This window comes from Pseudopipra pipra, chromosome 2 (assembly GCF_036250125.1).
Source record: "Pseudopipra pipra isolate bDixPip1 chromosome 2, bDixPip1.hap1, whole genome shotgun sequence".
NCBI lineage: Eukaryota > Metazoa > Chordata > Aves > Passeriformes > Pipridae > Pseudopipra > Pseudopipra pipra.
The window spans coordinates 48,147,583-48,163,147 of record NC_087550.1 but is presented as its reverse complement, the minus strand read 5'-3'; the positions used below and the strand labels follow the sequence as shown (position 1 = coordinate 48,163,147).

The 15,565-nt window shown below is 36.2% G+C and overlaps 1 protein-coding gene across 5 annotated transcripts in view; it reads right to left on the bottom strand.

Moving 5' to 3' along the window:
• The window catches only part of PAN3 (poly(A) specific ribonuclease subunit PAN3), an 80,021-nt gene that overhangs the window by 11,682 nt on the left and 52,774 nt on the right, over nucleotides 1-15,565 (bottom strand). For all 5 annotated transcript variants that reach the window (XR_010428281.1, XR_010428280.1, XM_064645441.1 and 2 more), the window contains 6 exons: nucleotides 15,504-15,561; nucleotides 14,273-14,434; nucleotides 13,995-14,111; nucleotides 13,791-13,892; nucleotides 5,865-6,030; nucleotides 5,374-5,461 (listed from right to left, as the gene is read on the bottom strand). Coding sequence is in view for 3 of the 5 variants with exons in the window: in XM_064645441.1 (XP_064501511.1) it covers nucleotides 5,374-5,461; nucleotides 5,865-6,030; nucleotides 13,791-13,892; nucleotides 13,995-14,111; nucleotides 14,273-14,434; nucleotides 15,504-15,561 (693 nt within the window). In the remaining 2 variants the exon portion in view is untranslated. The remainder of the gene's footprint in view (nucleotides 1-5,373; nucleotides 5,462-5,864; nucleotides 6,031-13,790; nucleotides 13,893-13,994; nucleotides 14,112-14,272; nucleotides 14,435-15,503; nucleotides 15,562-15,565) is intronic.

Here is a 15,565-nt window from a genome sequence, read left to right as displayed (position 1 = left end):
AGTTAAAATGTACAGAGGAAAATGTGTCCTGACATCTAGCAATTTCTAGGTACTACACTTGTCTTCGAATGATTAAGATTTGCCTATTTTTAGCTTAAGGACAGTACCAGAGAGAATTCTTGTGTAGTGAGCAGAAGCTCTTCAAAGAGGTCCTTCTAACCACGCACCTGCCCAATCCTGATGAGTCAAGGAGTTGGTAGCAAACAGAGAAAGTCTTCTCAATACAAGATGTAGAAATACAAGGATTATTTGTTAAAACAGAACCAGCATTTGCTGGACTCGTATCTTTTCATGACAGCCATTCAGTGTGATGCCACACCACACTCTAGCACATGATGTCTCTATTTTAACAAATTGCTCAAGTATTCTCATCTCTGATGGTCAGTGTGAAAAGATCTGAACTGCATGAAATAATTAGACAGGAACAGGCCTGTATGGCTGACTAACTGAGCAGCATCATGTGTTATGAAGAAATTAAACACTTTCCTTAAATGCAGAACTGGTCTGAAAAGATAAATGTTGGATACAGACTGCTCTGCCATAACAGAAAATTCTGTCAATTTTAATAGACAGTCACAAGAAATTATTTTGAAAAGCTGTAACAGATTTTAAAGTCCACTGCTAAAAACAGGAGACTAATTTAGTAGCAAACAATGACATTCATAGCAAAACCTAACTGATTCTTTCCATGGAAAGGCTTCCAACTGTACACAACTTGGCCAAACTTGAAACACCTGTAGCTTTCCATGCTGAATACCTGCCTCAGACTGAATTTAACAGTCAGCTACAGATACAAATTTAGGATTTTCAGGAGGGCTTTTTGAGAAAATATTTTTGAAAAAGTAAAAACATAAAAGCTACTAATTATTGAGAATGTCAGCTCCATAGCCTAGAGAAAGGCCAAGCTGTTTAGCAGAGAATGCAGTCATATAAGGAATACACCTTCTGTCATTTCTGTAAGAAGGGCTGAAAATTTGGCAGCGCTGCAACATTAAACTTTCACAGCCTCTCGCAGCTTTTCCACCCAGAGGTGAAACCATGCTTGCTGCCTCTGGCTGCAGTAGCTGACCCTGAAGCCACATCTTCCAACTCCTGAGGGCCAGTGAAAAATATCAAATCTTTCCAGATCTCTCAATGTCCCTGCTGTTCCCATATCAAGTATGATTAAGCAACAAATTTGAACACGAATACACAATATGTCAGAAGTTAAAAAGCATGATATTCTTGTAGCTAATGAAGACAGTAACAGGATATGGAAAATGAGACAAAAATAACGACAAAATGGTGGATAAGAAGGTGGGATTGGAATTTGCTAGATGCTATTTCCTAAGGAACCAGGAATTTCTGATTATCGGCATTCTTTTTTCCTTCCATTATGACTTCTGCCTCTAAAAGAGACTTGAAAGAAATAGGTGTTTCTATTAACCACAGCATTACTTCTTTCTGCAGTCCCCTACTTTACACTTAGTACATTTCAACTTTTAGTAATTCATAAGAATGTATCCTATATAAATTCTGTATCATCCCACAACCCTAAGACACCAAAACTATATAACTTCAGGCAAGATTCTATGAAAGCAGTCTTCCTTTACACAGGTGTTTTCATAATACAGATTGCATTAGATTTTAAAAACAGTCGAGAAAGTATCTTACATTTAACATCAGCCAGGAAACTCTAAATTCCAACTTTGTGGTTCTTTGAGCGTTTGACTCACAACCTTAATTTTTTGTTTGCTTTGCAAATTACATCTAACAGAAGAACTGGCAGAGAGGATAAAACACACCAATGCAGCCTCAAACACATACTTTTTAAATTACAGCCAATAATTAGCTTCTTTTAGCTGCAAAAGTGGCTTCGATTCATCCCACTTATTTTAGGAATTTAAACTTTAAGCAATTCAGACAAGACTCAAGCTGGGTTGGAAAGGACCTCACAAATCATCAAGTCCAACCCTTGATCCACTACCATCGTGGTTACTAGATGCTCAATGTTCGAAGTTTTACAGGTGCACAAAGACAGGCACTATTTTTTCTATGGACTTGGAGAATCAGAATATCTCAAGCTGGAAAGAACTCAAAGTTTTCAGGATTTCTGAGAGTCAGGTTACTATTTTAGAAGAGATTAAACTACCATCCACTGACCAACTCTATCCACTCGGACAAGTAACATGACTTCCCCAAAGCCAGGGTACACCATCCTTTTTGTAAGGAAGCAGTCCACATATGCCCATTAAGCCCTAACTTCCCTCTGAAAACATCACCAGACTCAGCTCTTCCTGCTTCTAGGCAGAGAAAGGCTAAGAAGGTACACAAAAACTGCTACACTTCCCTTGAAGCAGGGACACCAGAAATAAATGCTGCATTCCTGTAGCAGCCTTGGTAGTGCAAGGTACAGATCAACATTGGGTACAATCTTGTTTATACTCCCTATAGTGCTCCTATGGATCCAGAGAATTTCTGCTATGGTAACCCATCAACACTGACTATCAAGTCATACTAATTTGATTCTCAACTTTGACAAAAAGCTTTTTACCTTTTAAGTACAAGAATCCTTTTCTTCAAAAATGTACCTTGCATGCAATTAATAACAATCTAATTAGTAATTCATTCATAATTGTAACCTGTACCAACTTAACTTTTGATCTGCTGAAAGGTTTGCTAGTAAAGATTTTATTACCATTTAGTTCAGTGATAGCCCCCCTCATTAATGTCTCCCTGTTATCAAATGAATTTCAAGTATGTCAAGTGAGCAATTCAAAAGTTAATTGCATAGGTACCCTTTGCTAGTAATTTTTTTAATATTAAATAGGAATCTGCTACTATGCCAAATGCCCCAGAGATACCTCAACATTTTATACACCTGTCAGACACGCAAGCTATTCAAATAAATCTTATTTTTGACAGGATCCCTTTTCCATAAACTCTTTGAAACCAACATTACTTTTTTTGTTTGTTTGTTTATCCTGTTCCACTGCTATTCTTGCATCAATATGAGCTCATCCACACTACCATTCTGTGGATTCACTTATCCTAAGGGAATTGCCCTTAGAAGTACCTCCAAGTTCCTACTTTTTGGTGGGTTTTTTTTTTTAGAGTCAACATTAATACTTGAGTTGCCACTTCAAACTAATTTATTTAAATTTGGGGAGGTGCATATGAAAATTATTCTGGTTTTCCAAGTTGAAAATATTTACTTTAAGCAAAAGTAACCTTATAGTCCTTGTTAAAACAATAAAACTTATGTTTTCTCTTATTTTCATAAAGGGGAGGACTCATGTTTTATTCCAAATACACAAACATTTATTAAACCTTTTTACTGTTTCCTACATCACCATTTACAGTTTTTCCATCTATACTTTGCAACTGCCTGACAAGACTTATGGACTGGGGGGCAGGAAGTGGTGTGCCGCAATTTTTGCAGGTTAAACTCCTTGTTTTTAATGCAAGTGGCCATTCATATTCCACTTACTTCTCTTTAGCTTCCCTTATTGTTGCCTTAAACTCTTAAATGTTCATGAGATGTGTTTAACACAGACTGTAAAGAACAATTTAATTCCTATTACATAGCTCCTCAATGTTCTGGCCAAAATCTTTTCTCTCTATATTAACAATGGGAAATAGCTAGAAAACAACAAATCCTTAAAAACATACCTTCCTCCACTGAAGACAGCAATAAGGAAATGCATATTTGCTGGGCAGTAAATCAAGAGATAATCTGTATTTTTAACAGTTACAGGAATCCCAGAGGAATTCAGGCACTGGGTCATGGATCAAGAGGAAAAAGGACAAGCAGCAGCTGTGATTTTGTAATTTTATCTGGCTAGGGTAAACAAAGGTAGAAGATGAGAAATGACTCCTGAATTCCAAGAAGTGAAGTCAGCCCAGCATCTCTGAAAGAAGAAAATGGGCCTTGAAAGCCTAGCTCTTCTAGAGGAAGCAACAAAAAAGAATGCAATACCATATTTTCTAACTGCAGTTTAGATCTTCCAAACTATGCACTTAAGAGTACTTCTTTTCTGGTTTACCAATGCAACATGAACAATTTGAATATTAACAACATATAAAACATGAAAAACCATTCCCCCTAAACAGAACTAGGCATTATCAAGCAAGTCAGCTGCCAAGTGTTGGGCTGCTATGGTGGTTAGTGCTTTTGACAGATTTGTGTACCTGCAAGTATTTTTAGATTTGTACCTCCAAGTACTTTAAATGTTTCGCTTTACTTGAATGTCATAATATCTCAGGAGGACCCCTTTCCAAGCTGCAATTAAAACAAATTTAGAGAAGTACTTAAGATTTTAAAAAAAAAAATCTCATTACATTTTTAGGTATGGATCCCTTACTTTCACGTATTTCCATCTTCTCTCAGCTGTTTTCCACTAAATTATTACGAAAAGCTCACTGATATGTAGCTGGGGGCAGGGGGAGGGAGAACATGAAATTCTATGTTGTACTACTCAAAGTACACTGAAAACTGAATCATTAAAAAAAAAAATTACGTTTGAGGACATGGTCTCCAAAAAGCTAGTTTCTGCTGGCCAAAGTTCAAACATTTTAGTTATTACTGGAAGACTCCAAACGAGCAATGTTCTTACAGTGAATAAGCTCAATTAATGAAAATAAATTAGATCTAACTAGCTACCGCAGTCTTTCACTCTCAGTACGGACAGGCTATGTGATGACAGCTGAAGTAATGTACTTTACCCTGAGGGGAAGTTAGGGAAAGAGGTATTCCTGTACACAGTGATGCTCCAGATGACTGTGGAACAGTTTTTGTTAAGTCTAAAGGGATTCTTCTTAATTCAGGAATTATGCAGAGTCCACACTTCAGAGAACACCAGGAGAGCATGGAAAAACTAGGAGACAGACTAAAATAAAGATACACTAGAATCTTTTAGGAGTGATGAGAAGGCCTAAGTGCAGCTAATTAAAAGATCTCTTACTCCTCTGTGAACAGGTATTCAACACTTAGTTATCTTAAGACAACAAAAGACAGAGCAAAAACTGTTACTGAATCATTATATCTCTAACACTAAATGTAAGATTTTTCTCTCCTTCATTTAGAAATTTTTTTTTCCAACCATTTCTGACTTGAGTTTGTTAAACACTAGTAGTTCAACCTGTATGACAAGTTTGATGAAATTTTAGAAGTAGAAGGTAGCAAAATGAGCATTCACATTTCTAAATTACAAGCAAATTCAACTAAGTATGGCAGAACCAAGATCAAATCAGGAACAAAAAAATACAGTCATTTAGACATAGATACACTGACCTACAGTTTAATTAAAAGTACTTGTTTTCCAAAGAGAATCACACTGGTTTTCAGTACTCCCTGTGCCAAGTCACCACCTAACTGTGGCACTGTAGTCTTACCTGAAACTGAGCCATTAATGCCAGTGGATTATTTTGACTGTTGTCAAACGTCAAAACATCAAAAATTCCAACACAATTAACTCGTAATCTTTAGGTACAAAAAGAGAAAAGGAAGAAGTGTCATTAAATTTTATTGGTTACTCAATGTTTCCTCTAGCATTTATTGAATGGTTTGATACGATAAATGTAGTCATCAGTACTTAGCAAATTACTATGCAGCAGAAAATACAAATTTGACTAGTTGATAAAATGCAGCAGACAGTATTCAGTTTACAAATAAATCAACAAATTTCAAAACTGGCACTAGTGTGTCTGATCTGTCTTTTGAGGATAATGTATGAATCTTCCCAAAATACGCTTAAAAAGATCTTAAAAAAAACCCACCAAAATTACAAGATTAACAGAACTTAGTAGTCATTTCTGTATCAGGTGCACAGTCAGCAGCTGAATACAGACCACAGTAACATAGCGAGAATGAATGCTTTCATTACCTTGTTTTGCCTGTTACTAGAATCTTTGTTGGATCCATAACTCTGCATGCCAGTCCTGCTGTATGAATGGTCCGTAATGCAGAGCTGAGCTGCACAATATATGCCCATATCAAAGACTCTGGAAGCAACCCAGCATGCTGCCGTGGTAGAGGTCCATCATGCTGACCTAGAAGCAAAACATCATAAGCATCAATAAAAGGTTACTGTGCAAAAATCAAATTACATCACCTTGAATTATACAATTAACTCATATATTCATTTCATTCAACTCTTAACAGTCCTTGAAAGACACATCTATTGTGCTTTAATGGTTGGTTTGGGGGTGGATTTTTCTTGGTTGATTTGTTTAGGTTGGGTTTTTTGAGAAATGTTGACAATTCATAAGCATTATTATTTTCATTCTGATATTCAGAGAAACAATGCTGATTTTTAAAGTTTAGAATGAACAATCACTACAACAACAGCACTGATCAGAAACTGCTCAGAGTAGATAGTACATCAAAATATGCAGGTACTTCAAAGCAAAAACGCCAGTATCCTGAAACAAAGAGCATGTACCACAGTAGCTGCAACAGATCCTGTTTTACCTTCTTTATTGCAGGAAGGCTTCTCAATTAAACATTCTCTATCATTTGATAAGAATAAGAAACTACTTTCAAGCTACATGGGCAGATCAGACAGGAAGGTTTTGTGGCTAAACATCACTGAACACAACTTCACATTTGCTCTGTTGACACAGCTCCCTGACAAGTCACCACTGCATGACCCCATTCAATGGGCCATGCGAAAGCAATGCATCACTCCCCTTCCAAATGGATACTTTTTCTTTCAAAAAAGTAAACTAATCTTTCAAAAGTAAACCAATCCTTGCAAACACACACTCAAATTCCATATTGCAGTTTCTGAGTAATACTGAGCCACAGATGAAAAAATAAAGATTTAGATAACAAATGTTATTTTTAGTATGATGTCTGTAATTTCAAAGAAGTTGCCACTGTTTGCATTGCACAAAGTTAAAGCAGAAGAAAATACATTCAGAGTAAAACGGTAGGTCTCAATTTTACAATCAATCACAGATATTTCAAGAGGTTGCCTCAGTATTGATTTTGCCAATTTTGAGACAAGTAATATCATCAGTATTAAGTAAAATCAAGTAAGCATCTGATTCATTTGTAAACTGACTGCACTCTTCTCTAAACATTTGTTTCTTGGTTTTGGTTTGTTTTTTTTCCTTTTCCTACAGGACCATATCAGTATCTGTGCATTTGATCAAAATAAATATGTGTGTGCTTGCATGAGTACACACACACAAAATATATGAAGAGTGAAAAAAGTGGAACGCATTAACGAAAATTTATTACTTAGGAATTTTACTGACTTTGGGGTGACGGGCTGGGAATGCTCTCAGCTTTCATTTCTGAGCTTGTTTGTCTGGTTTTAAACTTTAGTTCACTTTTCAGGTTTAAGCTTTTGTTTAGATTATAAAGATCAAGACACTGACTCCTCTAAATTGCAATAAGCTTGGCATGTCTACTGAAAGCTGAACATAATGAGATATTGTTTGTTTTTTTCTAGCCTCCTGGATCCTGATGAATCATTATGCAAATCACTTCCCAAAAAACCCACATACCAGAAGTCTCACAAAGCAAACTTTTTCCATCATAATTCTCTCCTCTTCAGCGGGACAAAAACTATGATATAAAATGACTGAGAAGATATAACCTTCATTATTAGTCAAGGCTCTTTCTCTATTTACTACTTGCTGTAGAATACACTTTATATTTGGTAAACAGCAGCAGGTCTAATATGTTTAACAGGGATGCACATGGATATTGCAACACAGTTACATCTATATGAAATAAGTAAACCCAGAATAGAAACGTTGCTACAACATCCCAGAGGAGAGAAAAGCCAGAACTTGGGAGTTATTTTTCTGCATATACAACAGCACTTGCACTTTGATTTTCAAATAAAGGCAATGTAATCCAGAGAATATTCAATATAAGCTGAAAAGCTGAAAAAAAAGTTTCTCCTCCGCTAGCAGAAAACGTTAAACAATGCTATTTTACTACTGGAAGGACGCCCTTGAGGCTACAGTTGACTCTAGGCTGTTGGTTTCACACTGGTTGGCTGCACCCCATGTTCACATACACTAAAGGTACAAGCTAAAACACTGGAAAAAAATCCACTTTTGAAATGTCCTCTTACAGATCTATCTGTTCAAAATACGCAAGATGAAAAGAAGTTCGGTGTGCTGCAATGCTGACTATGAAATATGGCCCACAAGGTCCATCACACCTGCCAGAGATGGCAGCTGAGAAAGGACCCAAGGAGATGAGACCCAAAAGCTCACTCTTCAAGCAAAACACACAGTTGAAAGCTGTCCAAACAGTGCTGAACACAATGAAAAATATCACAAGAATGTAAATAAAAGTTATCAAAATGATCAGAATATTACTTTAAAGAGGTATTTTAGAGATTCCATGGTTGATTTGCAAAGGCTTCCCACCACAGGTTGAATCCACAGCCACAAGAAGCAAAATTTCAGATTGTATTCTTTCCACCTATTGCTGGCCATACTTGCCTCTGAGATGCAGAACACAGACACTAATGGAAAAGATTAAAAATTTAAGAACTGCCATTTCAAAAACACGGGTTATGCATTATTTTTCCTTGCCGTATTACAATAAACATAAATAAATAAAAATGCTAACAATTATTTTTAAGTTCTATGGTATGTTGTTCTCAATGGAACAAAAAAATAACCCTTTGCACTTGTATGCATGTGTAGTTTAAGTTTTTCCTAGTTAAAAAAGTATTCAAATGCAATTCTGTTCTCCAGAGAAAGTATGAATCCAGGAACAGTCCTGGGGCAGGACAGAAGACCTGGGACCACCAGCAGTAGGACCTGTTTTACATTATCAGGAACACCGTCAGAAAGCACATTAAGAAACAGCAATTCTCACACAGTTATGAAAAAACAAACAACATTAGAAGTCCAATGAAAGATTTAGCTGATCACTAAATGGAACCTCTCAGGTTCATAAATCAGTCTTTTACATTGATAACTGTGAATTGTTCAGTGTTTACTTAGTGTTCCTGAGTTATCTTACTGAAAGTAAGATGAATTCAATAGCCTTCATTTCTCTTTCTTCTTCAGGGAAACTTGGGCTTTGGGTTTACATTTCCCAGTTTTCAATATACAGAAAGGTTCTGAACCACTTAAGAGTGCAGCAGTATATTCTGTAAAAAATCTGAATATCCTGAAAACTTGAATTTACTTTGAAAAAGTTGCAGCTTTTGGCAAAGGTATTTTTGGATAATTATTAGTCACATATTTTATCTTCAAAACATCACACTGACTTTCAATATTCATATATTCTTACCCTTCATCACAGTCTATTCATCTAGTCATCACACAACTTATTTCTTTTTCAATGAAAGAGGTATTTTATTATAAAAAGATTCAGCATCTGAGGATGCAAAAACTATAGAGTCAGCAGTGAAGTTCATTTTTGTGCATTACATACTACTATTATTGTGTAAAAAAGAAAGCAAATTTCCCAGACCATGTTTATCTTCATTAGAAAGCATTTGTTTGCTGAAGAGAAGATACTGTGGTGCTGAAAACTCCTACTAACAGCACATACCCCAACATTTAATTACTTGGAGTATTTAAAAACAGACCAAAGGACATATCAAAGGCATGTTTATCTATGCCAACCACAAAACCTCATCAAGACAAACCTTACTGGCAGTTGTGAATAGTTACTGTTAATTTGCCAGGATTTTCTGGCTGGTAAGTTTTAAAGTACATACATTCAGAATTCTGTTTACCATTTAATTATCGGACTGTTCAGAACAATGTTTCAGTACTTTGGGCTAACTTGCTAATGCAAAGAAAACTTAAATATGAGAAATATCAGAAAAGTGTGAGAAACACAAGTGTTCCAGAACAACAGATTTAATGTATAGAGTATAAAGTGTATTGAGGAAATACAAGAAATGAGAATCAAATAAAAAGGAGCTTTTCAAGTGAACGTACTCCAAGTAGCAATTAACTGAAAAGTCACACTCCTGATTTTAAAACTTGTATAAATTTAGTAAAATTCAACAGAACAATACTGGATTATCACACTGTACCACCTAAAGAAAGAGGAGATTTCATTGGATAAAGAAGCAACAATTTCTACAGAATTCAGGAGTTACAAAGACATTATTTACATTCACATTATAAAAATAAACATAAGCTGCTATTTTCCTCCCCCACTCCAAATCTCTTTGAAGCTGATTCTGTAACATGGTCTGTAAATAACGCAGCAAAAAAACCCCACCCAGGTGACCACACTGACACCAGTGACATGCAAGACAGCCACGTAAACCATAATCCTCATCTTTTAAGTGTCAAGGTCTCGTGTTGCCCACTGAAGTGTTCAACATAAATAAGGTTGCATACCTGAAATCAAATTCTGAGTTCACTGATCAGGTTCACAGTGTTGTGCCTCCTAAAACCTTTAAAAGCAATTGCACTAATCTGGGCCTCATGCTGCAGAGTACCCAACTTCCATCCATTCCCCTGCTTCTCTTGGGAGTCTCCTCTAGGCAGGCAGACGGCCAAGAAACTCTGTGAGGGGATGGAGAAAGGATCCGTGAAGGCAGGCAATTCTGAGAAATCAAGTTATAGGTATGCAATCTTATTTTTCTCTCTTAAATTGCTCCTTCTACTGAGGACCAGAATAGAAAGCAGCAGTTACCAAAAAAGAAAGGCCAAAGCAAAGATGTGCAGAAAGATTTGGCAAAATTTGGGATTTCAGGTGACTTTTTCCCTGATTTACCTAATAAGAAGATTAGAAGAGCAGATAATGAGAAGTGCCATGAGGCAGGAGACAGTTATCTTCCCTACATGTCCCTTTAAGTTCTGTAGCAACAGCTCATCTTAATTAAATAATACTTTGATGTGACTGAGCAGACACTGACGTCTTATTTCTAATTTCCCAGACGATTCCTGCCTATAGAAGGAAGTTGTAGTAGGCCAAATAAATGGTCCCAATAGCCCACTAGCCTGTTTCAAAGACATATACACTAAAATCAGAACAGTAGCTTGTAATGGATACCTAAGTGTATAAATATAAGTAGAATATTCTATTAGCCTCCAGTGATTTGCAGCCCAGAGAACTTCTGAGGTAGATATTGTGTCTTTGCAGTAAATAGTCCTCATGTATTTCTCTTCCATGAGTAAGACCACTTTCCCCTCAAATCCAGGTAAACATCAACAATAATCTGTGAAAAAGTTCCATTGCTTAATTATCTTTACACAGGTTTTGAATTTGCTACCGGTCTAGTTTCATTGGTCAGTCTTTAGTTTTAGGCTGAAAGAAACAGCACACTACTTTTATTCATTTCTTCTCTATCCCAGCATATCTTTCAGACACCTAACATATTCCAGTCATTTTTAACCTCATTATATTCCTTTACACTTTTAAAAGCATGAAAAGTAGCATCCCACTTCGCTGTTCTTCATACAACTGTTGCATGCCTTTGTTCATCCCTGTCACCTCTTCTCAGCTTCTTTGCTGTTCTTCTACACCCTTCAGAATACAATAAGGAGGACCACAACTGCAAATAGGAGTCTATCAGGCACCCACATCTTGAATACAGTATCTACCGTTTCATTGTTTACTCTTTTCTTAATAATATAAACCAATGTGTTTCCTATTTACTGCTATTCAGCAAGACAACAGTATTTTCCTTAATCTACTTAACTATGGCCCCAGATCTATTAATGAGTGGCAACAGCCACAACAGAGGCCATTATTTTATGTTTGAAGATAGAGTTATATATTTCCCCTCAATCACATTGGTTTATATTACATCACCTGCTAAATTATTGCTAGAAGCACCAGCCTTGTAAGATCCTTCTGCAATCCATCACAATTGGCCTTTGTTTTTAACAATGCAAACAATTTGGTATTACCAGCAAACTTTGGCAGACCATTAGTTATTGTCAGTGCAAACAAGTGAATGTGTTAAGAAATACAACTCCCAGCACATATTCTTGTGAGACCCCACCAGTGATCTTCACTGTGAAAAGCAACTGTTCACCCTCACTGTTTCCTATCTTCTAATCAGGCATTATCCTAACTGAGAACTTTTTCTTATCTCATGGTTACTTAGGTTCTTTTAAGGACTCTGTTGGACTTCACTGAAAACCCAGGGTCTTATCTATTAGGTCTTCCTTCAAAGAACTTTAATAGATTAATGAGATATGACTGCCCTTAATAGGACCAAAATTTAATTATTTTTCCAGTGTGACAAAAGAATGTATTCCCAAGAATTTTATTATAACTTCTATTATTTTATCTAGAACAGACATCATTCTTCTATAATACTCTAGAGGTACAAAGACATAACAAGAACTGATTTACATGGAAATTGAAAACCATGACTGGGAAACACTCAGAAGTCTAGCCCCGGACTAACAGTCATTAACCTGGCAGTAGATCTTCCAGGTTGATCTCACCAAATTTGTTCCACATCAGGCTCATTGAATCTGTAGCTGCATTTTTGATTTGCCACAGGATATGACATGTCAAACTAGGGTTTCCTCTGTCTGAGATATTACCACCAAAACCAGTGGTGGAAATCAAGTTCCAGCTTCAGTTGTACTGGTCAGCTCAGTGCAAAGCCAGTGAGAATTATTCAGTATATAAGGTATCTACAAGTCTTTGAATGTATTCACACACTACTAATCCATTACACTCTGATCTAAAAGATAGCCAAGTAGAGTTTTATATCTCAACCTTTGAAACAGATTGAATTCACAGCTAAAGGCTCTAATTTCAAAAGGCACAAGAAAAAAACCTTAGCTTCTGCTTCTGTTCACATGCTGGCAGCCTAAAGACACTTAGGGAAGATTTATTCTAATACAAAAAACAAGGCCCAGTCATAGTCTTCTCATCCTTCCTACCTAGCGCTGGATCTAATTTCAGGGTTGGTCCTGCAACAAGCTGGAAGTTGGGGCAAAGAAGCTTCGAGGGTATCTTCCCACTCTAAATCTTTCTGTGATTCTGTTCATCTGTGACCATTTTCTTTCTCAGCATGGCCCTGTTGTGTTCTAGGCAAGACCTGACTGCAGTTTGTGGGACTGCAGGGGTCATGAACTGGTCCTAATAGGCAGAATGACCGGCAGCATACTGTTTTTGAGAGAAAGAGGCTCCAGCCACAAGGACATGAGCTCTACTGGGCAACTTGCTGAGCCACAGACCATGCTGTGACAGGTTTATGAATGTAAATGCACTATAGTGACTCCATTGAAGCCATAGTATAAACACCAAAAAACCCCCAACCAACCAACCAAAACAAACAAAAACAAAACAAACAAAAAAACCAAAAACAAAACAGACCTACGATGTGAACTTGGTGTCTGAAAAGAATATGTTACAGGGATTTTTCAATCCTTGTCTTGTCTAATACTTCACATTTCAAATCATCAGATAAAATACTATCTAATTAGTCCTCATAATACCTAGTGATGAAAAAAATAGAAGTGTAGGACACCTGAACATCAAATTGACATTACACGTCTTTTACAACTTTGGAATCATCGCCATTAAATCTTAGGTGTTACCTGGTGACAGTCCTGCTATTAGGACAACTGAATTCCTGGCTCACACTTCTGTTTCAGCTTATTTCTGTTTCAAAGGACTGTAATTCCCTTACACACTGATATCAATTTTATACTTGTCTATTAATTTCAAAAAAAATTTTACAAGTAGAAGGTAAAGAATAGTTCTCTCATATTAATTTACTTATGACATAGCAGAACTGATTATCCAAAAAATTAAGTCGAACAACTATTTCTGACCAGACATTTACTAAAGTATTGGAAACAGTGTACAGTATTGTATGATAATGTATTTTCCTTACCCCACTTCCGTTTTGTGAAATAGGAATCAGCACTAGGGTCATTGAAGTGTCTGCTCATCATAGTCTCTCCTCCAGCATGAAAATCATATGCAAACACAAGAGCTTAAAAACAGAAAAGTGACATTTGTTAACTCAAGCATATTTGGAAAAAAGTATCAACACATCAGCTAGGGGAAAAAAAAAAAAGAAAAGAGAAAAACTTACAATGTTCTCCAAAAGCTTTAGTAGTAAACACTTCACGCAAAGTTACTATATTTGAGTGCTGAATTTTTTTCCACATGTCAACCAGTATCATGCACTTTGTGTTAACAAGACGAAAACCTAGAAAAAAACCAAAACCCACAGTTTAAAGTGTCATGTTTAAGATGAGAATTTTTTACTCTAACTTTTCTTCTGAAACCACTGAAAAGCGACCAGACATTAAAATACAACTAGTATGCTTAAGAATGCTAGTCCTATTGGGACAACTCAATTTTTCTCACCATGTATCCTCCGAAGGCAATATGGCAGGTCATCTTTACTATTTACAGCTTTATAGCATGATGTAATGTACCCAAAGTTGCTTGTTTTCTGTATCCGATTGGGCGGTGGCAGTGGTTCCAAAGGGAAGAGACTGTGGTAGCTATCCACTTCTGCAGGAACTGCTAAAATCAGTTTGTACACAGAAACACATTAGGCCTCAGTTGACTTTAAGTTAATACATGAATTATGTACACCATCTTTTAGGTGTGTGTAAAATTAAAATTTACTATTTTTGCTTTAATACCAACATATAGGTTCCTAGAAGTGATTCAATAGAGCTAAAATAAACATATTCAGGAGAACAGTTACACTAAGTAAAAAAAAAAAAAAAAAATCAACAGAATAGATGCACAGTTCCACCTGCCATTTTCTCATTTACCTTAGAAGTTCACCCTTCTGAATGACATTTCTTTGGTTTTTTTCCTGCACTGATTCATAAATAAGCACCAATTCCTCTACAGACTTCATACTACAGTAAGAACCCCATTTTCATCACAAAAAAGGCAAATCTCAGTCTTTTGTGTTTTAACATGCTGGTTTAGAAAACAGGGAGGTGCTGAAAGTTTAAAAATCAGATTAAGAGATCACCCTTGCAAGAAGAGATATACTTGTACTTCATCTGCATTAAAACACTAAACTGCATTTTTTTAACTGTATCATATTATACACACATTTGAGAAGAAAAGATACTGCAACCAAAAACTATCTAAATACAGTTGAGTACAGTCAATTGTAAATTACCCAAAAACCAAATTACAGTGAATAGTATATGGTTCTCTTGCCTGACAACTAGTACAAAGCCTTCTCTAATATACCAACCAATTCACTTCAAAACAAACTGCTTTGATAGTTACATACAGCCTTTGAAAAATATACACAGCATTTAAAGGAATACCTAATATGTACAAAGTAATACAAAACTGTTCTTCACAAGGCTTTATTGCCTTAATGATTTTTCCTATCTCGGCAATTTGAAGTATTTCTACATTACAGAGTGTAAAAACACAGAAAAATCAGAAGGGGGGGAAATCATGTTTCTGAAAAACTTTGTATCTGGTTACCCATAGCTCAGGCTGATGACTAAAGCTTCATGAAAAAATAAAAAGAGGTGGTGTTTTTTGAAAGATGTTGAATACACATAGTTGCAGGACAATATGATCAGAGTACAGTTTATAAGAAACACTTACTTACCAGGAATATCAGCCTGATCCATCTGGGCCATGGTTATTAAGTGTCTGTTGATCAGTTCCTGA